The sequence below is a fragment of the Staurois parvus genome, unplaced genomic scaffold (assembly GCF_062004578.1).
Source record: "Staurois parvus isolate SC_StPar_1 unplaced genomic scaffold, SC_StPar_1.0 ptg000157l, whole genome shotgun sequence".
Lineage (NCBI taxonomy): Eukaryota > Metazoa > Chordata > Amphibia > Anura > Ranidae > Staurois > Staurois parvus.
Window position 1 is genome coordinate 6990509 of NW_028317953.1, and position 26992 is coordinate 7017500.

The 26992-nt window shown below is 39.9% G+C and overlaps 1 protein-coding gene across 6 annotated transcripts in view; it reads left to right on the forward strand.

Moving 5' to 3' along the window:
* Positions 1-26992, forward strand: part of ZNF521 (zinc finger protein 521) — a 444451-nt gene that overhangs the window by 189977 nt on the left and 227482 nt on the right. For 5 of the 6 annotated variants that reach the window (XM_089675720.1, XM_089675714.1, XM_089675719.1 and 2 more), the window contains one exon: positions 17566-17650. In XM_089675720.1, coding sequence (XP_089531846.1) covers positions 17566-17650 — 85 coding nt within the window. The remainder of the gene's footprint in view (positions 1-17565; positions 17651-26992) is intronic. The other variant, XM_089675718.1, reaches the window with a different exon arrangement.

The window sequence follows — 26992 nt, forward strand, 5'->3', positions numbered from 1 at the left end:
TGATTGCTTTCTTTTAAATGGTGTTTGCTGTTACAAGCAATTCTGTTCCAAAGAATATACAGTATTTGTTACAGCAATGTACAGAAGTTGTAAAGCCTAATTACAACAAAAACATTTTGTTTAGTTTTGTATGGTGCAGGAACGGATTTGGGGCCATCTGTCATGTCTTATTGCCATTTGGGGTCTATTGTATACATTTTTTCCTTTATATCAGAGCAGGAAGTGATGGAAACTCTATATTGGAGACTTCTTTTGTGTATTGCTATGTTGTCCATGTGGACATGTTGCGGTATCTTATAAACAGGGAGCATTTCTGTGTGAGTCTGTAAAATCAGCCCAAGACTTTACAGCATGTGTCCACACCTAATGTTGGCCTGTAATATAGAGAGCATTCAATATACTGTAGTAGCAGGTGTAAGTAGGAGAAAGAAAGCTTCAAGGTAAGAGGGGATCGGAGGTTATTGGAGGGTTAGTGACAACTTCATGAAGACTTCACATGGAACCTGCAATAAAAAAAAACATAGATTTTTAAATATTTGATAGATTCTGTACCATTGAACACTGTACCAGTGTATGCTCAAAGCAATATGACCACTAAATGTGCTGACTGCAGGCCTATATTTAGATACACTATATTGCCAAAATTATTGGAACACCCCTCCAAATCATTGGATTCAGGTGTTCCAATCACCTCCATGGCCACAGGTGTGTAAAATCCAGCACCTAGGCATGCAGACTGCTTCTACAAACATTTGTGAAATAATGGTTTGCTCTCAGGAGCTCAATGAATTTAAGCGTAGTACCATCATAGGTTGCCACTTGTGCAATAATTCCATCCGTGAAATTTCCTTGCTACTAAGTATTCCATGGTCAACTGTTCGTGGCTGTTCCCAGTTGCTTCCACTTTGTTATAATACCACTAAGTGGTAGGCCATGTAAAATGACAGAGCAGGGTCAACACATGCTGAAGCTCACAGTGCGCACAAGTCGGCAACTGTCTTAAGCGTCAGCAGCTAAAGCCCTCTAAATTTAGGTGGCCTTCAGATTAGCACAGCAACAGTGCATAGAGAGCTTCATGGAATGGGTTTCCGTGGCGGAGCAGCTACATCCAAGCCTTATATCACCAAGTAGAATGCAAAGCGTCGGATACAGTGGAGTAAAGCACGCCACCACTGGACTCTAGAGCAGTGGAGACTCTGAAGTGACGAATCACGCTTCTCTGTCTGGAAATCCGATGAACATGTCTGGGTTTGGTAATTGCCAGGAAAACGGCACTTGTATGACTGCATTGTGCAAAGTGTAAAATTTGGTGGAGGGGGGATTATGGCGTGGGGCTGTTTTTCAGTGGTTGGGTTTGGCCCCTTAGTTCCAGTGAAGGGAACTCTTAAGGCATCAGCATACCAAGACATTTTTGACAATTTAATGCTCCCAACTTTGTGGGAATAGTTTGGGGATTGACCCTTCCTGTTCCAACATGACTGTGCACCAGTGCACAAAACAAGGTCCATAAAGACATGGATGAGCAAGTTTGGGGTGGAGGAACATGGCTGGCCTGCACAGAGTCCTGACCTTATCACGATAGAACACTTTTGGGATGAATTAGAGCAGAGACTGCGAGCTAGGCCTTCTTGTCCAACATCAGTGCCTGACCTCACAAATGTGCTTCTGGAAGAATGGTTAAACATTCCCATAGACACACTCCTAAACCCAGTTGAAGCTGTTATAGCTGCAAAGGGTGGGCCAACTCAGTATTGAACCCTATGGACTAAGACAAAAGAGGCATCTCTATAAAAGTGTGATTTTTTTTTTTTTTTTTTTAATTTTTGCCAACTAAGAGATCAGATAGTATTTTCTTATATTTGTTTCTCCAGATAACTTTAGATATATGATATGTCAAGGTAGTCTCATTCTTCAGTTGCCTAAACAAAGTTGTACACTTTACTTTGAGTGCTTCTTAACCACTTGCCATCCTGAGGATTTACCCCCCTTAATGACCAGGCCTCTTTTTGCTATTTGGCATGCAATGTTGTACCCAAACAAAATTTACGTCCTTTTTTTCACACATATAGAGCTTTCTTTTGGTGGTATTTGATCCCTTGTGCGCTTTTTATTTTTCACGCTATAAACAAAAAAAGACCAAAAAATTTGAAGAAAAACGATATTTTTTTACTTTCAGCTATAAAAAAAATATAGTAAACTCAAAGTTAGTCATAAATTTAGGCCAAAATGTATTCTGCTACGTTTTTGGTGAAAAAAAATCCCAATAAGTGTATAGTGATTGCTTTGTGTGAAGTTATAGCATCTACAAACCATGGTGTAGATAATGGAATTTACACAGCTTTTACTTTCTGACTGCCCATCACATTTCTTGAGGTGCGAAAATACCAGGACAGTACAAACAACCCCAAATGACCCCTTTTAGGAAAATAGACACCCTACGCTATCTGCTGAGAGGCATATTGAGTCCATGGAAGATTTATTTTTTTCCACAGGTTTTTGGAAAATTACAAAAACCTTTTCTTTTTTTTTTCACACAAAGTTGTCTTTTAAAGTATGTATTTAAAAAGTATGTATAAAGTATGTGGAATTACACCTCAAAATACATTCTGCTACTTCTACCGAGTATGGGAGCCTATCCACATACAGGAGCCTGAAATCCAATGACCACTTTGAAAGCCTGAAGGTGCGTAACTTCCTCATTTCACTTCCTCATAACCTATTACAGTTTCAGAGGCCCTGAAATGCCAGGATAGCACCAAATCCTCCAAATTACCTCATTTTTGGAAAGTAGACACCCCAAGGAATTTAAAAAGAGGCATGTTGAGTATTTTGCAGATCTCATTTTCACCCTGCTTCTTATCAAATTCCTTGGGGTGTCTACTTTCCAAAAAGGGGTCATTTGGGGGTTTGGTGCTATCCTGGCATTTCAGGGCCTTCAAAACTGTGATAGGTTGTCAGGAAGTGTAATGAGGAAATAAAGCCCTTTAATCACTAGCCTACAGGGCACTTATACCCCCTTCCTGCCCAGGCCAATTTCCAGCTTTCAGCGCTGTCACACTTTGAATGACAATTGCGCGGTCATGCAACACTGTACCCATATTAAAATTGTATCTCTTTTTTTGTGACAGAGCTTTATTTTGGTAGTATTTAATCACCTCTGGGTTTTTTATTATTATTATAATACAGGATTTATATAGCACTAACAGTTTGCTCAGTGCTTTGCAATATAACGGGAGACAATACAGCAACAATACCGTTCAATACAAGAGGGATAGGAGGGCCCTGCTCCTTGAAGCTTATTTTTTCTTTTTTCTTAAACCTAAAACCACTGAAACTTTTGAAAAAAAAAACATTTTTCTTAGTTTTTGTTATAAAATTTTGTAAATAAGTGATTTTCCTCCTTCACTGATGTGCGCTAATGAGGCTGTAGTGATGTGCACTGGTAGGTGGCACTGATGGGCATTGACAGGCATCACTGATAAGCACTGAAAGGCAGCACTCATATATGGCACTGATAGGCTGCACTGACTGGCACTGTTAGGTGGCACTGGCTGGCACTGATAGGCGGCACTGATGCACACTGATAGGTGGCACTGATTAGCAGCACTGATAGGTGGCACTGACTGGCATTGATGGGTGACACTGAAAGGCAGCTCAGATGGGCACTGATATGTGGTATTGATGTGCACTTGTAGGCACTGAGAATGAGAGAACCGCCTTGCGCCCGTTGGACTATATGGCGGGCGGGAGGCGGTTAAAAGCCTGAAGGTGCTTATTGGATTTTGGGGTCCTATAATTGGCTAGACTGCCAAAATGTCTCTCACATGTGGTACCAGAATGTATTTTTGGGAGTAATTTCACATATACCCATGGCATGTGTGAGCAATAAATCATTTAAGCGGGCAGCACAGTGGCTAAATGGTTAGCACTTCCGCCTGGCAGTACTAGGGTCGTTGGTTCGAATCCCAGCCATGGCACCACCTGCCTGGAGTTTGCACGTTCTCCCTGTGCCTGTGTGGGTTTTCTCTGGGTACTCCGGTTTCTTCCCACACTCCAAAGACATGCTGGTAGGTTAATTGGATCCTGTCTAAATTGGCCCTAGTATGTGTATGTATGAATGTGAGTTAGGGACCTTAGATTGTACATCCCTTGAGGATTAGGGACTGATGTGAATGTACAATATATATGTGTAAAGCGCTGCGTAAATTGACGGCGCTATATAAGTACCTGAAATAAATAAAAATAAGTGACAATTTTGTGTGTAAAAAAAAAAAAAAAAAAAATTCCAAAAACCTTGTGGTAAAAAATAAATTATATTGACTCAACATGCCTCTCAGCAAATAGTTTGGGCTGTCTACTTTCCAAAAAGGGGTTGTTTTTGGGGGGTGGGGCATTAGAAGTTTATGCTACACATCATTCACTCTTCTAACCACCTGAAGACCAAGCCTTTTCTTTCACTTTTTGTTCACATGAAAAAAAAATCTGTATTTTTTTGCTAGGAAATTACTTTGAACCCCCAAACATTATTTTTTTTAAAGCATACACCCTAGTGAATAAAATGGTGGGAGCTGCAATGTTTTATGTCACATAGTACTCGCGCAGCGATTTTTCAAACGCAAATTTAAAAAAAATATATATTGGCCAATTATTTGGTAACATATAAAAGATGATGCTATGTTGAGTAAATAGATACCAAACATGACATGCTTTAAAACTGCACATGCCCTGTGCAATGATGACAAACTGCATACATTTTTATTATCTATAGGCAAGCCTTTACAAGCTACCATTTTAGATTTACAGAGGAGGTCTAGTGCTATAATTACTGCCCTTGATCTGACTTTCACAGCGATAGCTTACATGCATGGTGCAACCGCTGTTTACATACTGGCACGGGTCAACGCTTTTTTTTTTATTTTCATTTTTTAAAATATTTTTACACTGTCCCTTTAATTTTTTTTGATGACTTTTAATTCTATCACAGGGAATGCAAATATCCCCTATACCTTCAATGGAAATTGTCATATATTTTTTAAGAAATCTGGGGTCTATATCTCCTCTGCCCTTACATTATCTAATCTCACCAAGATCGGTGTGATCAGATGCTTTCCCAATTTACAAATGGCGCTGTTTATATCCTGCGAAACTGAAGTGATGAAATGCTCGTAGCTTCCGATTTTTTAGACTATAGAGATGATTGGCACCATTTTGGTCTCCAATAAGCTCTATGGTCAGCTGGCAGAAACGCCAGCTGCATTCTCAGGTTCCTCCGATGGCATGGGACTGCCTGAGAAGGCCGTGAAAGGCAGCGGGGAAGGGGGGCATCATTTCCCGCTGCTTGTAAAAACAATCCTGCTGCTAATTAGCCGCTAGGATTGCTTTTACATGAAATCTGATTTCTGGCTGAAAAAAACATTACCAGGTATAACCATTCATAGTCCAGTGATGTACCAGTACGTTGCTGGTCCTTGTTGGGTATATATGCTATGTGTTTTTTTTTTGTATGCAGCCTGCAGGGCTGAATAAAAAAAAATGAGAAGAAATCTCTGCTAGAAAAAGTGTGTGTGGTATGCCCACCATTAGAATATATCGCCCTGCATCCACCCATCCACCATGGTGGGAACACATGAGGTTGCACTGTGCCACATGCGCCAATTCCAAGATTGTACATACTCTTGAATAAAAATTGTCCACGTATAAGTGGTACCCCATATGGAAAAAGGATGACACCAAGTCCCAAACCTTGCCACTACTCCCCATGTAGTCTGGGCATCTGGGGGGCTCCACGTGACTATCTTTATCCTCTTAAATCTGAAACTTATAAGTATAGCCTGTTGCCCTCTCACAGGTCTTCTACATCTTGACCCCATATCTGGCAAGCTTGCTGGGGAGAAATTGTTTGAATACAAGGTGGCCAGAAAAATTAATGAGGGACTCAACGCAGATTTTTTGCTGGGGAGTAGACATCTGCAAATTTTTGGTTAAGTTGATTTACGAGGGGCTGAATTTTGTGAAGCAGGTCAAATTCAGGGTCACCCCTAGGACAACAGTGTGTTGTCATTGAAAAGCAGAAAACACATTATACTCTCATATCTATGCCTGGCCATGGCAGCAGAGAACATGGGCATATGATTAATTGGGTCTGTGGGCCAATACAACCGCAATTATTTTTTTTTTTTTTTTTTTTTAGTAATGCCCATGTTGAGGGTTAGGCCCCAAAAAACTTTAAATTCAGAAACCGTAATGGGTTTCAATGCGAGTGGTCTGACAAGGTTTGTATTTGGGTTGGTGGCGATAAATTGTGCATATAAATTGCTTTGATCCACAATCAATGCATACAGATCTTATGTGAAAAACAGCTCCAAAAAATCAAGGAGCGTGTTTAAATTTGCTGTTTCCACCTGAATTCCGGGTTGGGCAGTGAATGGGGGAAGTATGGGTGCTGCAGAATTTGTGGACTGCCAATTTGGATTTGCAAGCACATCTGGAAGGATACTAGGGGCTCCATGGGCCTGTGTGCGAATTCTTGGTGGTTGCAGGACAATACTTGTGCTCGTGACCGCACGAGCTTGTACTGCACTTATGGGGCTCAACACGTCACCAAGTGATACTTCAGTGCTGGTATGTGAAAGACCAGGATGTACTAGGCCTCTGGTGTTGCCAGTTCACCAAAAGGTAGAGTGGCACTAGTACTGGCACTCTGCTGCATATGAGAGTAATCAAAATTTACTGGCAAGTGCTTGCAGAGATCAGGCCTGATTCTGCGAACACTGCGGTTTTGTGTGCAATGTATAAAGTGACAGTGACTTACTGACACTGCACTTGCTGGGGGAGAAGGGGGGGGGTTAAGTGTAGGGGCTAAATGCAGCTGCTGGCAGGTATCGGGGCTGATCCCGCTAGCGCTGTGTTTTTGGGGACACTACTAATGTGAATGCTGGTATAGTGCTGATCTGATCAAAGCTATTGATCTGTTCAGACACTATAGTAGCATTGGAGGTTTATTGTGTATGAGCGTGTTCCTGGCAATCAAAGGGTTAAATGTTATTACTGGTGTACTGACGGGTAATCTGACGCTATCTGGGAGGGGAGTGAAAACCACGGGAGTGCGAATCACGTGTGTATATATAAGTGATTTTGCGCACCCATGCTGCCCTGTAGAAGTATTTCTGCTATAGGGCGGTCAGGAAGCAGTTAATGAAACAGTTTGCATTACGACGTTGCGTTACTTTAACAGACAATTGCGTGGTCATGCAACACTGCACCCAAATTTTACGTTCTTTTTTCCCAACAAATTGAGCTTTCTTTTGGTGGTATTTGATCGCCTGTGAGTTTTTTATTTTTTGCGCTATACAAAAAAAAATACTGACAATTTTGAGAAGAAAACAATATTTTGGACTTTTTGCTATTAAACATGTCCATTAAAAAAATTTTAAAATCACATTTCGTCATAAATTTAGGCTAAAATATATTCTGCAAAATGTTTTGCTTAAAAAAAAAAAGTCCTAATATGTATAAATTAATTGGTTTACGTGAATGTTATAGCGTTTACAAATGACGGTATAGATACTGGAATTTTTTTTTATACTAATAATGGCGGCAATCAACAATTCATGGCTGGACTGTGGCGGGCATTCTGACAATGGGGAGAACTGACTTGGTGTCACTGACATCCCCGGTGACACCAATACAGTAGTCAGTGCTAAAAAAAAAAAAAAGCACTGACACTGTGCAGGAAGAGGTTAACCTGAGGGACAATCAAAGGGTTAACTGTGTGATGGGAGAGGTTTACTAGGGGGCGGGGGGTGTGTGCGCTTCAATGTAAGCACACTGCTCTGGATGCCTCTGCTCAGCCTTCCAGAGCAGTGTGCCGAAACTGACAGGGAGGAGGGCTGTTGGTAAACAATGCAGCCCTCCTCCCTTTCAGTGACCGCTGGTAATCACCGGGTGCTGGCGGGTAATCACCAGCCAGGACCTGGTGATTGACACCCAGGGTCCCGATCGGCGACGTAGGTAGGGCTCGTGCGCCCCCTATTCAGAAATGCAGAATCTCATATACATATGTGATCCTGCACACATGGGCTGCTCTGTAGCAGTAAATGTACTGTGGGTGGTCCTTAAGCGGTTAAATACGTTTTTAGTAAAGTGGGATAGGGTCGGAATTTCTGACAGTATTTTTATTACTGTCTGTGCCTTCTGTCCTGTTAAAAAATGCTCCTCTTCCTAATTATCCCAGTGGGGTTAGAGACAAAAACATGGTGGCAAGTTTAATTTGTTACAAGTTACAATGGTGAAATATTGGCTCAACCTTTCTGTTGTGTGTCTCTGTGTGCCAAATGGAGAAGAGAAAAAGTAGCAAAGAATTGTCTGAGGATTTAAGAACAAAAAAGTGTGGAAAAGCATAGACAATCTCAAGGTTACAAGTCCGTCTCCAGAGATCTTAATATTCCTGTGTCCACTGTGCGCAACATTGTCGCTCACACTATATGTCGCCATGTGAATGAAAAGGGACGATATGGTAGGAGACCCAGGAGGATCCCACTGCTGACAAAGAAACATAAAAAAACAGATTGGAGTTTGCCAAAACGTACCTGAGGAAGCCAAAATCTTTTAGAATGTGCTGCGGACAGATGAAACAAAATTACAGCTTTTTGGTAAAGCCCATCATTCTACTGTTTTCTGAAAAAACAAAGATGCCTTTAAAGAAAAGTATACAGTCCTACAGTCAAACATGGTGGAGGTTCACTGATGTGTTGGGGTTGCTTTGCAGCTTTAGGCACTGGATGTCCATGTGCATGGCATTATGAAACTCAGACTACCAGAGAATTCTGGGGTGCAATGTAGGGCCCAGTGTCAGAAAGTGGGGTCTCCATAAGATTTCAAGGGTGCTTACAGCAGGACAATGACCCAAAGCACACACCACAAAGCACCCAGAATTGTTTAAGACTTTGAGCTGGAGAGTGCTGAACTGGCCAGCAATGAGTTCAAATCTCAATGCCATACAGCTCCTGTGGAGAGATCTCAAAACAGCAGTTGGGAAAAAGTACCCTTCCGATCTGAGAGACCTGGAGCAGTTGGCGAAAGAAGAGTGGTCCACAATTCCAATAGAGAGGTGTCAAACTCATTGGTGGTTGCAGGAAGCAATTGATTTCAGTTATTTTTTTCAAGGGGTGTGCTACCAAATTTTAATTTGAGGGTGTCAATTTTGTCCATTTTTGGGGTTTTGCGTGGAATGTGTCAGTTGACTTTTCGTTTCTCCATACCAATACAAACAAAAGACATAAACATGAGAATGCCTAAACATTTGTAATTGCAATAATCTTTTGGGCAAAGTGGTGCATTATCTGACAAATGCAGGGGTGCCAATATTTTTGGCCATGACTGTACATTATAAGCCAAGGTTTTGGTCTAAATCCATACAGTGTGTGTGTGTGTGTGTGTATATATATGTATGCATGTGTGTGAGAGTGTGTGTATGTATGTATATTTATATGTGTGTGCATATATATAGTTCGTGCTGTACAAGTACTGAAGTTGAATCCATGATATTTTCTGTAAAATATGTTCACAATCTAGGCAAATTTAAGGACCAAAATGTAGATTTGCTTCCAATAAATAATCAACTATTTTCCAGTGGAACCTCTAAAACATTACTCCACAAATCTAAGGGGACTCAGATTGCATTACTTCATCAGAAATGTATTTTCGATTAGTTACAAAGCTTTCTACTATATTTTATTAGGCAGTTAAACAAGATAACCAGTTGATGTAAAATTGGCTTTTTTCCTTTTTTTCCCCAGAAAACGTAATCTGCCCTTTATTGTAGGTTGGGAAAGTTTTATATATAAAAACGACTTGACATTCTAAACCTTACTATGAGTTTGTGGATGATCATCTGGATTTCCAGCTCTTTCTTAAATATTGAAAAACAAACACTGCTATAATTTATGTGAAGTCCTACAGGCCAAAACCTTAAAGCTGAACTCCAGCTTTTCCTTCCATCTTGCACAGTTGTGTCAGTTCCTCCTCTGTACTGAATTTGCTTAACCACCTCCCGCCCGCCTTATAGTCTAATGACGGGTGCAAGGTGGTTCTCTCGTTCTGATAGGCTGTCTTTTGACGGCCTTCCATTCTCACCACGCATGCGCGACTCAGGGAGCGTGCAGCGCGGCGATCGTCGGTGCTGTGTCCCTCGGACACAGCTGATCACCAATCCACGGAAAGAGCCGAAGTTGTCGGCTCGGTCATGTGATCAGCTGTGTCCAATCACAGCTGATCACATGTAAACAGGGAAATGCCGGTTATCGGCATTTCTCTCCTCTCGAGCTGTCACGCTGACAGCTCGAGAGGAGAGGAGAGCAGGTAATCGGCATTCCGCGGAGAGGACATGTACACTGATCATCATGGCACTGATGATCAGTGTGCCCTGATGATCAGTGTGGCCCCAGAAGTGCCACCTGTCGTCCATCAGTGCCACATATCAGTGCCCATCTGAGCTGCCCTTCAGTGCCACCTATCAATGCCAATCAGTGCTGCCAGTCAGTGCCTCCTATCAGTGCCAGTCAGTGTCTACTATCAGTGCACATCAGTGCCATATATCAGTGCTGCCTTTCAGTGCCCATCAGTGATGCCTGTCAATGCCCACCAGTGCCACCTACCAGTGCCTCCTCATCAGTGCCCATCAGTGCCACCTATCAGTGTCCATCAGTGCATCTTATCAGTGCCCATCACTACAGCCTCATTAGCGCACATCAGTGAAGGAGAAAAATCACTTATTTACAAAATTTTATAACAAAAACTAAGAAACATTTTTTTTTCAAACTTTTCAGTGGTTTTTGGTTTGTTTAAGAAAAAATAAAAAACCCGTGATTAAATACCACCAAAATAAAGCTCTATCTGTCACAAAAAAAATGATAAAAATTTCATATGGGTACAGTGTTGCATGACCACACAATTGTCATTCAAAATGTGACAGCGCTGAGAGCTGGAAATTGGCCTGGGCAGGAAGGGGGTATAAGTGCCCTGTAGGTAAGCGGTTAATTTGATTTCACTACACCATGAGCTTCTCACGGTGTGAATTTAGATCTGCAGCAAGTCAGATAGAGACAGCCTTGTTTTGTGGCTGAGGATGTCGAGCATCATCTAGTCCTTTCCTCCCCTGCTTTACTGGCCTTGGCCTGTCTCTTATAATCATTAATTTCAGTTATTTTAGTTATGAAGGCTAAGCATTGAAGTAGGCATTGCTTAGGGCAGTCTGTACTCAAATGCAGCCTAGGAATGCCCAATCCTGCAGACATCCACTCGCAAAGCAATTTGATGTTTGCATAACTCAAGAGCCAGTCCACTACTTGCATTAGGGCTGATAGGATTACTGAGGCAGATTGCTGTGATGTTTTCAGGTAGTTGTAACTCACCCTGCTGTCCTCTGCCACCAGCCATGACTTGCTTGTATTGCATAGAGAAACACAAAGTACCAGGGATGATGTTACTAAACTTTAGAGTCTAAACTATGGTATGTAATGAAAAATGAACTTTTTTTTTTACAAATTTGTTAGCTTGCAAATGAGGGGGGGGGTGAAGAAACCAGAGAAGGCAAAATCCAAGCAGATTAAAGTTCAGCTTTAACCACTTGCTGCCCCACAGCTGTACATTTACTGCAGTGGAGCAGCATGGAAAGGCTCAGTTACTTGTGTATATATACTTGATTTTCCCATTTTTGGGTTTGGAGTGCATGCATTTGTGCTCCCTGCCAAGTCAGCTGATCGGCTGTGTCCAATCATACAGTTGTGGCCAAAATTATTCAACCCCCAATGCTGTAAAGGGGTTTAGGGACTATAGTGTACATTTGGAATTGTATTCAGAATCAAATCCTACAAGGACGTTGTAACTACCCAAATGCAACTAAAATGACATCAATTGTTTATGTAATACAGTAGTAAATGGTTCTTATGTGGTTTCTTCATTGCCACAATTATTCAACCCCTTAAAGACTACCACTCTGAAGAACAGAGGTTCATACAGGTGCTTTCCATCAGGTATTGAAAACACCTGTGGATGTCACCGAGCAGCAATCAAGCATAATAAGCACCAATTAGGCAGCTTTAAAATGACTGTGATACTCAGCTCCTTCTAGACATTTACTGGTGTGGTTACAAACATGGTGAAGGCAAGAGAATGGTCCAGGAAGACAAGAGAAGAGGTGATTTCTCTTCACAGGAAGGGCAATGGCTATAAGAAGATTGCAAAGATGTTAAACATACCAAGAGACACCTTAGGAAGCATCATTCGCAAATTCAAGGCAAAGGGCACTGTTGAAACGCTACCTGGTCGTGGCAGAAAGAAGATGCTGACTTCGACTGCTGTGCGCTACCTGAAGCGTAGAGTGGAGAGAAGTCCCCGTGTGACTGCTGAGGAACTGAGAAAAGATTTGTCAGATGTGGGTACAGAAGTTTCAGCCCAGACAATAAGACGCACACTGCGTAATGAAGGCCTCCGTGCCAGAACTCCCAGGCGTACCCCCTTGCTGTCTCCAAAGAATAAGAAGAGTCGACTGCAGTATGCCAAAAGCCATGTGGACAAACCACAAAAGTTGTGGGATAGTGTTCTGTGGACTGATGAAACAAAATTAGAACTGTTTGGGCCCATGGATCAACGCTATGTTTGGAGGAGGAAGAACAAGGCCTATGATGAAAAGAACACCTTGCCTACTGTGAAGCATGGTGGAGGGTCAATCATGCTTTGGGGCTGTTTTGCTTCTGCAGGTACAGGGAAGCTTCAGCGTGTGCAAGGTACCATGAATTCTCTTCAGTACCAGGAGATATTGGATGGAAACGTGATGCAGTCCGTCACACACCTGAGGCTTGGGAGACGTTGGACCTTTCAACAGGACAATGATCCCAAGCATACCTCCAAGTCCACTAGAGCATGGTTGCAGAGGAAAGGCTGGAACATTTTGGAGTGGCCATCGCAGTCACCAGACTTAAATCCGATTGAGAACCTCTGGTGGGACTTAAAGAAAGCAGTTGCAGTGCGCAAGCCTAAGAATGTGACTGAACTGGAGGCCTTTGCCCATGAAGAATGGGCGAAGATACCCGTAGATCGCTGCAAGACACTTGTGTCAAGCTATGCTTCACGTTTAAAAGCTGTTATAACTGTAAAAGGATGCTGTACTAAGTACTAAGATTGAATGTCACTTGGGGGTTGAATAAAACTGATAATGCTGTGAGCACAGAAAAGACATTTGTGGTTATTTCATTATAACTGTTATGTTATATTTGTCTGACCTACAAGTGCCTCTTTAATGTAAATGTAAGCAAGATGACTGAATGATCAAAAGCAATGTCAAACTGGCCAAAACACTCAATTTCAGTGGGGGTTGAATAATTTTGGCCACAACTGTATGTACACAGTTCTGTATTTAAAAAAACACAGAACAGCCATATAGTAAAGTAAAAGCAGCACACATTATACATTGTTAGGAACACAATTATCCCCTTGATTTGCTCTAGATGTTAACCCCTTCCCAGTCAGTGTCATTCGTACAGTGACAGTGTACAGTATTAGCACTGATCACTGTATTAGTGCCACTATTGATTTCTGTGTCAGTCTGATAGTATACCTCCAAGCTAGCATCCAATTGCTTGCCACACTATCACAGTCCCATTAGATGTTGTTGATCATTGCCATTACTAGGATAGTATCATAGCTGTGTAAATTCCAGTATTGACAATATAATTTTTTGCATAAACTAATATACTCTTACTGGAATTTATTTTTTGTCAAAGACATGTAACAGAACACATTTTGACCTAAATTTTATAAAAAAAATTAGATTTTTTTTCTTTTCATTTTTTATTGGATGTGTTTTATAACAAAGCAGAAAATATTTTTTCCCAAAATTTTTGGTCTTGTTTTGCTTATATAATAAAATGTAAAAACCCAGTGGTGATCAAATACCACTAAAAGAGAGCTCTATTTTTGTGAAAAAAAAAATAACAAAGTTAATGTGCGTTCAGTGTTGCACTTGCCAGTTAAAATAGCGCAATACTGAATAGCAAAAAATGCCCTGGTCATGAAGTGGGTAAAATCTTCCAGTGGTTAAGTTTGAAACGTAGTAGAAAAGGGTTAGAACTTATGTTTAATGTGGTCTCTGACTCCATTGGGAAGACTTTGTCTCTCTTCTATATATGGGACACCAGAACATGAAATAGGAAAAAAGTGTCCCTTAAATTTTTTTTTTTTTCATGGGAGGTCTGGGTCAGGTCAGGGGACAACTTGTAGTGATCTTCTGCTCCTTGTGATTGGCAAGCAGATTAATTTTGCAGTTATCCATCACTCAGCCCTGCCCTTCTACAGAATGGCTTTTGAATCTCCCAATTCTCATGATATCATCTCTCCTGTATCAAGTGTCTCTGTGCTTTCTGGCTTGGTTTCCAATTTAAAACCAATTATTCTATTCTGTGGTGTTTGTTTATTTAAGATTTTTTGGCTCACTAAAGTATTTTCACAGTTATATTCTAAAATGGGGCACTTGGTTGGCAGTTCTGTCCTCTGGCAAAAGCCCTACCTTTCCCAAAGAATAGGTTGTAAAATGTGTACCAAGCTGAATGACTCTGGGAGATGTACAGCTGTCACAGTGGCCTGAACATTTGATGTGATGGTAGCTGCTAATTTCAAATGTGGTGACAAGAGATAGCGCTGTGGAAGAAGGGCAGCAGTTTCTGTACTGTTAGGGGATGCTCATCCTAACGACTTGTCTGTCCTAGAGAAGCAGACAAGATGAAGATGTGAAAATTATCAGAAGTGTTTTGGGCAGGCTTCACTTCATTTAAAAAAGGCTTATAGGTATGGGAGGAGCATATGCAGATATTTTAAAACTGGACCAATGTAAAATTATGGAATAGTGTCCATGAATTGTATAGAGTGTTTTTAGAGGTGAACTAACCCTTTAATTTGTTGCCTAGTATGCCTCCTGAACAGTAAAGTTCTTCAATGGTCAGATATTTGGGGGTATTGCAGTGTTAACCTCTATATCTATATATATATACAGTCATGGCCGAAATTGTTGGCACCCTTGATATTTCTCCAGGAAATCATGTATTTCTCACGAAACGTATTGCATTAACACATGTTTTGCTATACACATGTTTATTCCCTTTGTGTGTATTGGGACAAAACAAAAAAAGGGAGGAAAGAAAGCAAATTCGACATAATGTCACACAAACCTCCAAAAATGGGCTGGACAAAAGTATTGGCACCCTTTCACAACTGCGGATAAATAAGAATGTTACAAGCATGTGATGCTCCTGTAAACTCACCTGGGGCAAGTAACAGGTGTGGGCAATATAGAAATCACACCTGAAAGCAGATAAAAAGGAGAGACGTTCACTTAACCTTTGCATTGTGTGTCTGTCTGTGCCACACTAAGCATGGACAACAGAAAGAGGAGACGAGAACTGTCTGAGGACCTGAGAACCAAAATTGTGGCAAAATATCAACAATCTCAAGGTTACAAGTCCATCTCCAGAGAACTAGATTTGCCTTTGTCCACAGTGCGCAACATTATCAAGAAGTTTGCAACCCATGGCACTGTAGCTAATCTCCCTGGTCGTGGACGGATGAGGAAAATTGATGAAAGATTGCAACGCAGAATAGTCCGGATGGTGGATAAGCAGCCCCAAACATGTTCCAAAGACATTCAAGCTGTCCTGCAGGCTCAGGGAGCATCAGTGTCAGCGCGAACTATCCGTCGACATTTAAATGAAATGAAACGCTATGGCAGGAGACCCAGGAGGACCCCACTGCTGACACAGAGACATAAAAAAGCAAGACTACAGTTTGCCAAAATGTACTTGAGTAAGCCAAAAGCCTTCTGGGAAAACGTCTTGTGGACAGATGAGACCAAGATAGAGCTTTTCGGTAAAGCACATCATTCTACTGTTTACCGAAAACGGAATGAGGCCTACAAAGAACAAAACACAGTACCTACGGTAAAATATGGTGGAGGTTCAATGATGTTTTGGGGTTGTTTTGCTGCCTCTGGCACTGGGTGCCTTGACTGTGTGCAAGGCATCATGAAATCTGAGGATTACCAAAGGATTTTGGGTCGCACTGTAGGGCCCAGTGTCAGAAAGCTGGGTTTGCGTCCAAGATCCTGGGTCTTCCAGCAGGACAATGACCCCAAACATACGTCAAAAAGCACTCAGAAATGGATGGCAAAGAAGCGCTGGAGAGTTCTGAAGTGGCCAGCAATGAGCCCAGATCTAAATCCCATTGAACACCTGTGGAGAGATCTTAAAATTGCTGTTGGGAAAAGGTGTCCTTCCAATAAGAGAGACCTGGAGCTGTTTGCAAAGGAAGAGTGGTCCAAAATTCCGGGTGAGAGGTGTCAGAAGCTTATTGATGGTTATAGGAAGCGACTGATTTCAGTTATGTTTTCCAAAGGGTGTGCAACCAAATATTAAGTTAAGGGTGCCAATACTTTTGTCCAGCCCATTTTTGGGGTTTTGTGTGACATTATGTCATATTTGCTTTTCTGCCTCTGTTTTATATTTGTTCCAATACATACAAAGGGAATAAACATGTGTATAGCAAAACATGTGTTAATGCAATACCTTTTTTGTGTGAAATACTTGATTTTCAGGAAAAATATCAAGGGTGCCAACAATTTCGGCCATGACTGTATATATATATATATATATATATATATATATATCTATATATATATCTATATAGATATATATATCTATATAGATATATATATATAGATAGATATATATATAGATAGATAGATAGATAGATAGATAGATAGATAGATAGATAGATAGATATATATAGATAGATATATATAGATATGTCTCTTGTTAGCTCAAGAAGGAAAGTATTAAAATACTCTGACTAAATATATCAGCATTCTCAAAGTTTTGCTTGTATTTAAAAGCGCACCCTTCCTCAAATTTTCATTTTGTATGCATTAACAAGGCACGTGCTAACATTAAAAGAAAATAACTTGACATGCCATGAATAAAGAACAGTTAATCCTGAGCTCCTCATGTGACCTAAAGCCTTGGCAGCCTATATCATATTCTCTTTGACTACCAAGTCACCCTGGATTTTTTACATCATTACAGACTGCAATTGTTTTCATCTGGGAGACCCTGTCTGATAAACTAGCAGTAAGAGAAAGGGATCCACTAGGAACCACATTAATAGCACTAATAATCAGGCAACGAGCATGCAAATTTAATGAACAAGTATGGCTGCCACCATTTGCATATATAATACAGTACATAGAAATACATTTTTAAATAAACTAAAACACAATGATGAAATAGCTAAAAACTTTAAAAAGATTACATTTTCTCCTTAAGACCACTTAGCGGATAGTTCTTGGATTTGGATGCTTTTGTCTATTTTGAAGATGCATAATTTTCATGGAAAATTTCATTTTTCCTTTTATTTTTGTTATTATGGCCAAACTTGTTTCTTTTTTTCTTGTTTCTAATGTTGATATTTACTCTTTAAATGTCTTTTATCCCATTTTTCTAATCTATATATATTTTTTAACAGAAGAAGACTTACCAATGCATCAAGTGCCAGATGGTATTCTATAATGAATGGGATATTCAGGTCCATGTTGCAAACCACATGATTGGTAAGTGGAAATTTTATTTCTAATTGATTTCTGAAATGTTAAGTTTAAAAATGGGATACATTTGCAATATTGACTTGTGTAGCTACTGTCTAAGGGCCACCATTTTTGTTTTTTGCCTTCAACACATTCTTGTTCTATACCACTAGGTACACTCTGTAAAGTGTATCTGTGACCAGGAATATAGCACTTAACCATGCAGCAACTTACATTCTGGATAAAGTAAAAACATTTCTTCAGAGCTTCAAGGGTAACATAGAGTGGCTGATTGCCTGACAGACGTCAGATCTTTTTCTGTAGTTAAACAATTAACTGGCTTGATTTGCTTGGACATTCCTTGGGTTGCGTCATTGTCATCCGCTGAACATAAGAATGTGAAAATGGCAAATGCTAGATTCACCAGCATTGGACTGTTGTTGCCAACACACACATCGCAATTTGTCTATCAATTTAAACAAAAGCGTACTCGTATGTATATTGACATTTTTTTGTAGGTTAAGCTGGAACCCCTGCTAGACGCAGCCACTGTTGGTGTTTTTGACAGCAACAGCTGTCTGAATACATTGGCCGGCTGGAGAGATTCATCCATCCTGGCTGTTTAGTATGGGTGGGGGAATCAAGTGATTTTTCTTATTTAGCCCACAGGAAATCTTAGTGTAATGGCTAGCTTTAGTCATCACCCAAGGACAAAAGTACAGGAATTCTGATTGAACTGGCTGCATGCTTATCTCAGACTGGGGAAAGTACACAGAGGAAGGCAACTCGCGTTTCAGGAGGTCATCAATATTGGCCAATTTTCCTTTCATAACAATTTTTTCTTTAATTGTTTGTATAACCATCCCCCTCCCCTTCTTGTTTTTAAAGGATAGTTTTGTTTGTGCATGAATACATTATTAATGAAATAAAACATTTCCATTAATCTAGCAACACAGAAAATTAAGTATGTGAATGAGGAAATGAAGTGTAAATTTAAGTGTCTTTAAAAACAAAATAATTTGCATTTGTGTCGGTGTGGCACCTAATGGGAATTTTGTATGAGTTGAATCTTCTGGGGCTCTAATGGCATTTAAATTATAAATCATTTTCCTTTCTGTTGGCATTCTAGCTAAAAAGAAAATGGTCAGATTAGGGTATACAAACTTGCCTGTACAATAGTTCCCTGCATTAAATCGCAAAGTAAACCAGGAGGAATAATTCATGTGGCATAGCCAGATACAGTTTAACATAAAACAAATATCTATTAGAGTGCAGGTTCACAACCACAAATATTGCACTGCATGATATCTGGTAGAAATCTAGCTAAATCCCTTCAGAACGCCTATGCAAACTGTACTAATGACACATGACCTGTGAGCACTAATAAAGCTGGCTATAGAATGTTCGAATTTTGGCCAGTTCCTGCTGAATTGTAGGTGGCCCATTGACTAAGCCAGGTATAAAATGATCTACTGAATAACTTGGATATTTGGTTACCTGCGGGTACTGCGGTTGCTAAATACAATAGCTAGCAGAGGAGATTAAGATGTTTTGGTATTTAGTGTGGATGAGGGAATCAATGGATTTTCCAGCCAGCAGACTGGATGAGAGAAATCTAGTCTTATATGACTAGCATTAGCTAGACGTACAGCATGTTGAGACTTACATTGGTGTAATTAGAGAGAAAAAAGAAGCATTTTAATGAGACCCTGATGACAGATCCCTGATGAATTTTCAACAAAAATATTTCAATAAGATTTGTTGTGAATTTAAGATAGTTTAGGCATGTTGTTTACTTGTGAAAACTTAACTTGTGCAGACAACCAAAAAGCCTAAGAATGCAGATGGGCTTCACCATCTTGGATGCAATGTCAGCAGCCCCAGCAAACTCAGAGCTGTCACTCAAATGACACACTATTTTTTGCTCATTCACAACAGCGCGTGTGCATTGTTACTGTACACTGCCATGCTCTGTCATGCATTGTTACAATGCATTACAGTTTGTTTTTTCTTTAGTTTAACTTCTGTTTAAAGTGATTCTAAAGCAATAAACACATATAGAAAAATACTTTTAATGGTACTGTTGCATAAGAATTCAGACCTTTGTCTTGTTTAATATATGTATATACTGTATGGGGCATTTTACCAACAAAGTAGAAAGCCTTTAATTGTTTACATTTCAGGATATATTTATAACGATTTCATCATGTATGCAAGGAAGCTTGTTGACATGGCTTACCCCTCCCCTTATTAATACCAGCCAAACCCACTTATGTAACCCCCCCCCCGTACCTCCAAGACTCTGTGAATTTTCAGACAACAGACTCATTATGTAGCCATAACAAGTTCACTTGAAGCAAGATAACACAGACCATATATTCAAGAGATACATCAGTGCCCCTTTACAAAACACCGGTTCTGCCTCATCTTTAATGTGTAGTTACGTTTTGGACACCAATCCTCAGGAAAGATGTTGCTGAATTAGAGTCCAGAAGCAGACAACAAAATTAATAAGGGGGATGGGGGACCTCAGCTATGAGGCTCTACTACACAGACAACATTGTTCTTACATTATAATTCATTCTGGAGAAGAGCACTTTAGTGGGGATATGATTACATTGTACGAATTTATCAAAGGTGACTTCAATAACTGTGATAAACTATCTACTCTAAGGCCCCTGACGAGGACACATGGTCACAATTTGAGGTTAGATGAAATGGGGTTTAACCTTTTGATTGAGAAAAGGGCTCTTTACTGTTAGAGCAGCAAAAACATGGAACTCCCTCCCCCAGGAAGTGGTACTAGCTGAGAGTGTTGACAGCTTTAGAAAATGTATCAATGTCTGCCTCCGGAAGCTGAATATACAGGGCTACGGGTATTGTTGAAGACTAAATTCACACACACTCCGGGTGAACTGGATAGACTTGTGTCTTCTTTTCAGCCGTATAAACTGTTTATGTATACATATTATAAAATATGTAAGTCTCTCACTAAAGCTATGTTCAAAATTGCCCAACAGTGTATTTAACAGACCAGAAATAAGGATACTGTTGCTACGTAAAGACATTAACAGTTTGTATAAGCTTACCCCTGGTACAGTGTAGATGGGACAACTAGAACTATGTGTAGCTAGTGCTCAGACATACAGAATGTATTTTTTGTTTAGAGTTTTTTTTAACTGTTCGCTACATACTTGAATCTCTTGATCTTCAAATGCCTCTCAATACACTCTAGATGGAGACTTGGATGTTCTCTGCTTCTTGTGTCATGGTCTCTTGAGTGATCTGAGCCTGCTGCCTTTATTTTTTTTCCCTTTTGTTGTATTATAAAACCTATCTGAGAGCAATTACGGAAGTGCTTTTGATTAAAGATTAATTCCAGGTATGGATGTTTTTACATAGTTCCACTGATCCAGCTTAGACCAATGTAAGTATGCATATACCACACTTGTGAGATCCTTGTCCCTGCTGCTTGCTGAACATAGGAGGTTGCTCACTTGGCATGGGTGCCATTCAAAGAATGCTTTGCATTTTCTCAGTGAGTTCAAGTGTTCCCTGATTGGACGAGGTGGAAGTGGAGACATCAGTGTTCCATCTTCTACTTTATCCAATCAGAGAGCGTTTTGCATTCACTAAGAAATTCAAAAGATTATCTGAGTGGCACCCATGCTAAGTGGTCAACCTGTGTTAACAATGCAGCAGGGCAGCCACTTGGCAGAGGATCCGGAAGCTAGTGGAGATCACTGTAGTAGCGGCACCTACTACAGTGGTTTCCAGCTTTTAGGAGATTGCCCAGGTATTACATATGCGTAGTTACTTTGATCCAAGCTGGACTATGTTGGTATGTAAAAATATTCATACCTGGAATTTATCTTTAGGTAAAAGCACCCATTTAATTGCTCTCAACCTATAATACAAGTAACAAAAAGGAAAAAGATAAAGGCAGTATGCTCTATTCACTCAAGAGACCACGAAGCATGTAGTAGAGAACATCCAGGTTTTCATCTACGGTGTAATGCAAGACATCTGAAGATCAAAAGATTAAAGTTTGTAAAAATGTGTAAAACTATATTTTAGCTCAAAATATTAAAACACAGAAGAATATTTTCTGAGAGGAGATGGGCAAGAATTCCTGTACATAAACTGTACCCAATTAGCTTCTACATTTTTGTCAGATATATACTGGAAAACTGGACACTGTCTGCATGTCTTCTAGAAACTGACGTTCAGTTGGCTACAAGTATATTTTTATTTTTTATTTGGATACACTTTAATCTATAACACATGCACCCACAACATGCAAGGCCTTACCTGTTAAAGTGTCCTTGTCACTTCCTGTGAGATGAAAAGACATAAAAAAAACTATGTTCTCTCTTATTTTATAATCCATTAATCCCATCAATCCATTATGCAATGGAAATCAACAGAGGCAAACTTTCTTGATGATCAGCCTGTGTGGCAACCCCTTTAGAAACCATAGAGAAGTGATTGTAGACACAAAGGAACAGAAAGTGTTATTTGCATTACCCACCAGGTCATTTAGTTTACCAGTTGAAAATAAAGAGAATAAAGCCTGAAAAAAGAAAACGAATGCAGCCACCATATTTAAGGACCGGAGAGCTGTAGTATATAACATTTTTGTTTTGAGGTTTATATTCCTTCCAGTGCATTTTTTGGTGAAACCTTAGAAATGTTCTGGAAAAGGATAATGAACATGACAATTTGTGCCCAGAAAACTAAAACACATAATGCTTCTCAAACCATCATTTTCTAACACATGGCTTCATAATTTTTTTCTTAAAGAACAGAATAATTTCCGTTTACAGCAGTTTATCATATTTTAGGTTACATATAATGTTCATTTTTTTAATTCATGGAAAGTTGGTTAAATATGCTTAAAAAAATGCTGAAACATAAAATACGTCAAGTACTTCTTTTATCCATTTTGTGCTATCCCTGAGGGCAATTTGAAGGAAATGAGATGTCGGCTCCCATATGATATTCAGTGGTGACATTTAGAAAAGTCATATTGCCAGACAGTAATTTGAACAGTTGGCCATTCGTGCCAGATTTATGAAGTGAAATTAATTTACTACTTGTATTGTGCTAAACAGTCCAAGATCAATGAGCAGTGCTTCAGAATTTTGCAAGAGCGTTAGGATTATGCAGAAGTCTCTCCTTCACCTTTTATATGTACAATATAGTAAATCATTACATTATCTGTAAGAGAAGTGGCTAATGCAGGGCCCTGAAGATTGCAAGGCTAAATGGAACCTTGACTACTGCACCTTCAGTAGGCTTTCTATATCTTGTTCCTATACATGTAAAGGATTCTTTTGACTCATAGGGGTTGATTCACGAAAGGCAAATAGGCTGTTCACTTGGAAAAGGAAGTACTACTTTGTATGGGAATATTTCCTAGAGCTTAGTGAATAATCTAATCATATTCAAGCAAAAATGTTTTTTTAAATTTTACTTGCAAATGATTGAGTATTCTTTACAAAGCGAAATTTCACAACATTAACTAAGCTCTTGAGAAAATTCCAGTGCAAAGTGCAACTTCCATTGCAACATGCAACTTCACTTGCAAAGTGAACAGCTTATTTACCTCTGGTAAATGAACCCCATAGTGAGGGCCCATTTAAAATGTGAACCTTTTGACATAGAGAGCAAGAGACGATAATTACAACAACATGCTAAACCCATTTTTTTAGGTATATTTTAGGACAATGGTGGAAGGGGAAAAAATGCAATGGGATCACTAAAATTAAAACTGGGCACAACACTTATGCTGAGGGAGACCTAGATGTAGCAAACCATTTAACAATTACTTCTGTTCAGTCTTCTCAGAAATAGATTGTACTAACCAAAACAAAATAGGGGATCATATTGGTTCAATAATCAGTAATTTTTCAGAATTTCTGGAGACAGAGGTGGCAGAGGAACTGACTTGGTTAAAGCTTGATAAAGCAATAGGCTCTGATGGTATTCTTCTAAGAGTTCTAAGAGAACTTTGACATATAGTTGTTGTTCCATTAATGGAACTTTTTAATCAAGCTCTTCTAACAGGAAAAGTTCCCCATGACTGGCGGACAGCTAATATTGTACCTATACAAAAGAAGGGCAGCAAGGTAGGAGCTGGCAATTACAAGCCAGTGAGATTAACATCTGTTGTAGTCAGGTTAATGGAATCACTCTTAAAAAGAAGGATCATTGATCACTAAAAAAATACACAACTTGCTCTATCCAGTTAGTCCATGTCAATTGTCATCATTTATTTAGGCAGTGCTTTTTTATGTGTGTTGTTTGTTTAAGGTGTGTATTTTGCTAATGACACAATGGTGAGCATTACGGTTGCTGTCCCTGGTAGACTGCTCAAAGCAGTTCAGTGTTTCTAAATGCAAAATAGTGCTCCTATGGAAAAAATCCCTTGACAGAGTATAATTTTGGGGGTACACTGTTGGCCAGCACTACAAAGGAAAATTATTTAGGTGTACCATTTCAGATGATTGCAAAGTGAGCAAACAGGCAGTGGGAAAAATGGATGGAATTCTAGGATGCATCACTAGAGGGGTCGCCAGCAGGAGAAAGGAGGTCCTAATTCCTCTATATACTGTAGATCTTTAGTTGGACTTCATTTAGAATATGGTGTTGAGTTCTGGAGACCTCACTTTGGAAAAGATATTGATAAAATAGAATGAGTCCAACAAGACCAGAATTTATGAACAGGTCTCATAAGCCAGAGAATAAGAGGAATTTAGGCAAACTGTAGCTTACCAAAGTACTTTCATATGAAGGACCGCAAGGAAAGCCTTGTGTACTTGAGGGATAGAAAGGAGTGAAGTTATTTTGTGTTGAATGTTGGCTCCAAGAATATATGGTCCTAGAAGTGGGCACATTAAAAGCAACCTGTAATGCACGTTGTGTATTTGAAAGCTGACCCCAGTGACCAAAGCTTGGTTTATGGATAGGGATCGTGATGAAATAAGACAAACTCAGTTTTAGGTAATTTGTACATATATTGCACTATACCCCAGCTGTCAAAAGGCATGCTGAAATCTGTCTGCACAGCTGACATGTCACACATTATCTATCTTCTGTCCATACATAATAAATTGCTGATTTTAGGGAGGTGGTGCTGAAAATCAATATTAGCAGCTCATGTTCGTTTTATAAAAACCACAGCAAGGCATTGAAAACTTTAATTTTCAAATACTATTTCCCTGTACTGTATGTTTGTTTGCAGATATTCTGCTTAAGGCATACTTGGGGATAGCAATTACTTTGTGTTTTTAGCTAATTCAATGAAGTGGTTTCTTGCTAATAAGCTAACAAGTGCATTTTATCATTATGAGAACTCCTAAGGTTTTATGCTCTTAAAGACATTTTTCCTTGACTAAATTTGTGTATACTGTCCTAATTAACCAATGAATCTATTAGTCTTTTAATAAATATACTAGCTGTTGCATTATGGTATGAGACCAAAATCTCATGAGTGGATACCTACATTTTCAATGACCTTTTCTGTGTTAGACTATGAATGTGTTAGTTTCTGAAAATTCTAAATTTTAAACAATTATTGCAAGGAGTCATTGTTCACATGAAATGGGCATTCAACTATTTGAATGCCTTATTTTTCATGAATTACAAATTACTTTATCTTAAGGCCTTATTACTCCCTCTGATCCACAATCTGTATTTAAAGCTGCATTCACGCTTCAGCGTTTTATAGCTCAAAGATGCTCAAAAAGGAAAATCCCATTCATTTCCATGCCCCCTCTTCATGGGGCCACCAAGGGCCCCTGATCATGCTCAGATGCGAACAGGGGACGTTGAAATGAGTGGGATTTTGCTTGCTGAGTGTCTTTGCGCTTCAAGCTACAAAACGCTCAGGTGAATGCAGCCAATTAATATTCCTTTGCAGGACTCCTCATGCATAGGGAAACGTTAATCTATATTCTCACTTGGGCAGCCAGTAGCGGACATTGGGTGTGGCTGCTAGCTGCATCTCTGCTCTCCCACTCCTGAACCATCCAGATTTGCTGCTGATCATGTGATCATGATGTCAGATATGATATAGTGTTTGTATGGCTTTGTAAACAGCTGTTACAGTGAAAGCTGCTAGTGTATTGCTTTTTCTGTGTACTAATTATGCACAGAAAAAATACTTTATTTAAAATAAAAAAATTGTGATGAAAGGAAGTGTAACCTTTTTAGTTGTATGTAGCAATCACAATGCTGAAAATTATTATTAGCCTATCTATAGCTATCTTGAAGTTACCCATAGACATGAGATCTTTTTTTCTCTTGGTCTGGCAAAGTTGAAGTATATTTGATCACGTACCCTCTGTTCTCGGCTACATAAGTAGCTCAGAGAGCTAGGGGAGGAGAAACAGCAGCACAGTGAATGGCTGTGCAGGAAGTGGGTAGCCGTCAGTGCTAATCTAATCATTAGAGGAGAACATGACATAGCCTGTCTTGAATTTGAAATGTTAGGGTAACATATTCTTTAAAGATGAATTCTGGTGATAGTATTCGTAGGCAACGGTACTCTATAGATCTCCACTAGCTTCCAGGTCTCAAGTTGAGAAGCTGCAGTTCTGCTTACAGAACACTGGAGGTTGCTCTCTTGGTAGGGGCTCCATTCAGAGGACCCTTTGCTCTCTCTCAAATAATTCTCCGAGTGCACAAGGTGTCCATCTCCATCTCATGCAATCAGTGAATTATCTGTATGCACGGAGCAAATGCAAAGTGTTCTTTGATCCTTGTACTGAGCAGGTTACCACTTAGTTTACAGTGCAACAGGGCAACCACTTTGCATAGGACCAGGAAGCTAGTGGAAATCACTGCAGCAGCGGTGCCTACTAGATTGATCTACAGCTTCCCAGAGAATCAGCCAGGTTTGGTACATGCATAGTTGCTTTGGTCCAAGGTAGACCAATGTAACTATGTAAATATAACCATACCTGGAGCTTATATATATATATAAGTATGGCCACAGCTATTTTGGCCCCAACGTCTCCTATGGATCACAGAAGTGCAGTTAGTTCTGCTGGCTTGGCCTCTCGGAATGCCACTGAGAGCCTGAGTCCAGCCGCTCTTGCCCCCTCCACAGTCCAGCGCTCCAGTTAGTGCTGGAGGGGGAGAGCAGAGAGCTGGTGACCTGACAGTCACTGCTCTCTGCTCAGAGCATAAAGGAGCGGGGGGACAGCTGCAGCATTCGATCAATGCTGCATCCACCTAGGTGAGTATGTGTTTTTTCCCTAACCCGAAACTTCTCTTTTAACTGGATCCAAACAAATCTGTATACAGCCCTCTTCAGAACAATGCTGGATGTCCCTGGGCATTTATTTATTAGCTGGCTTACAA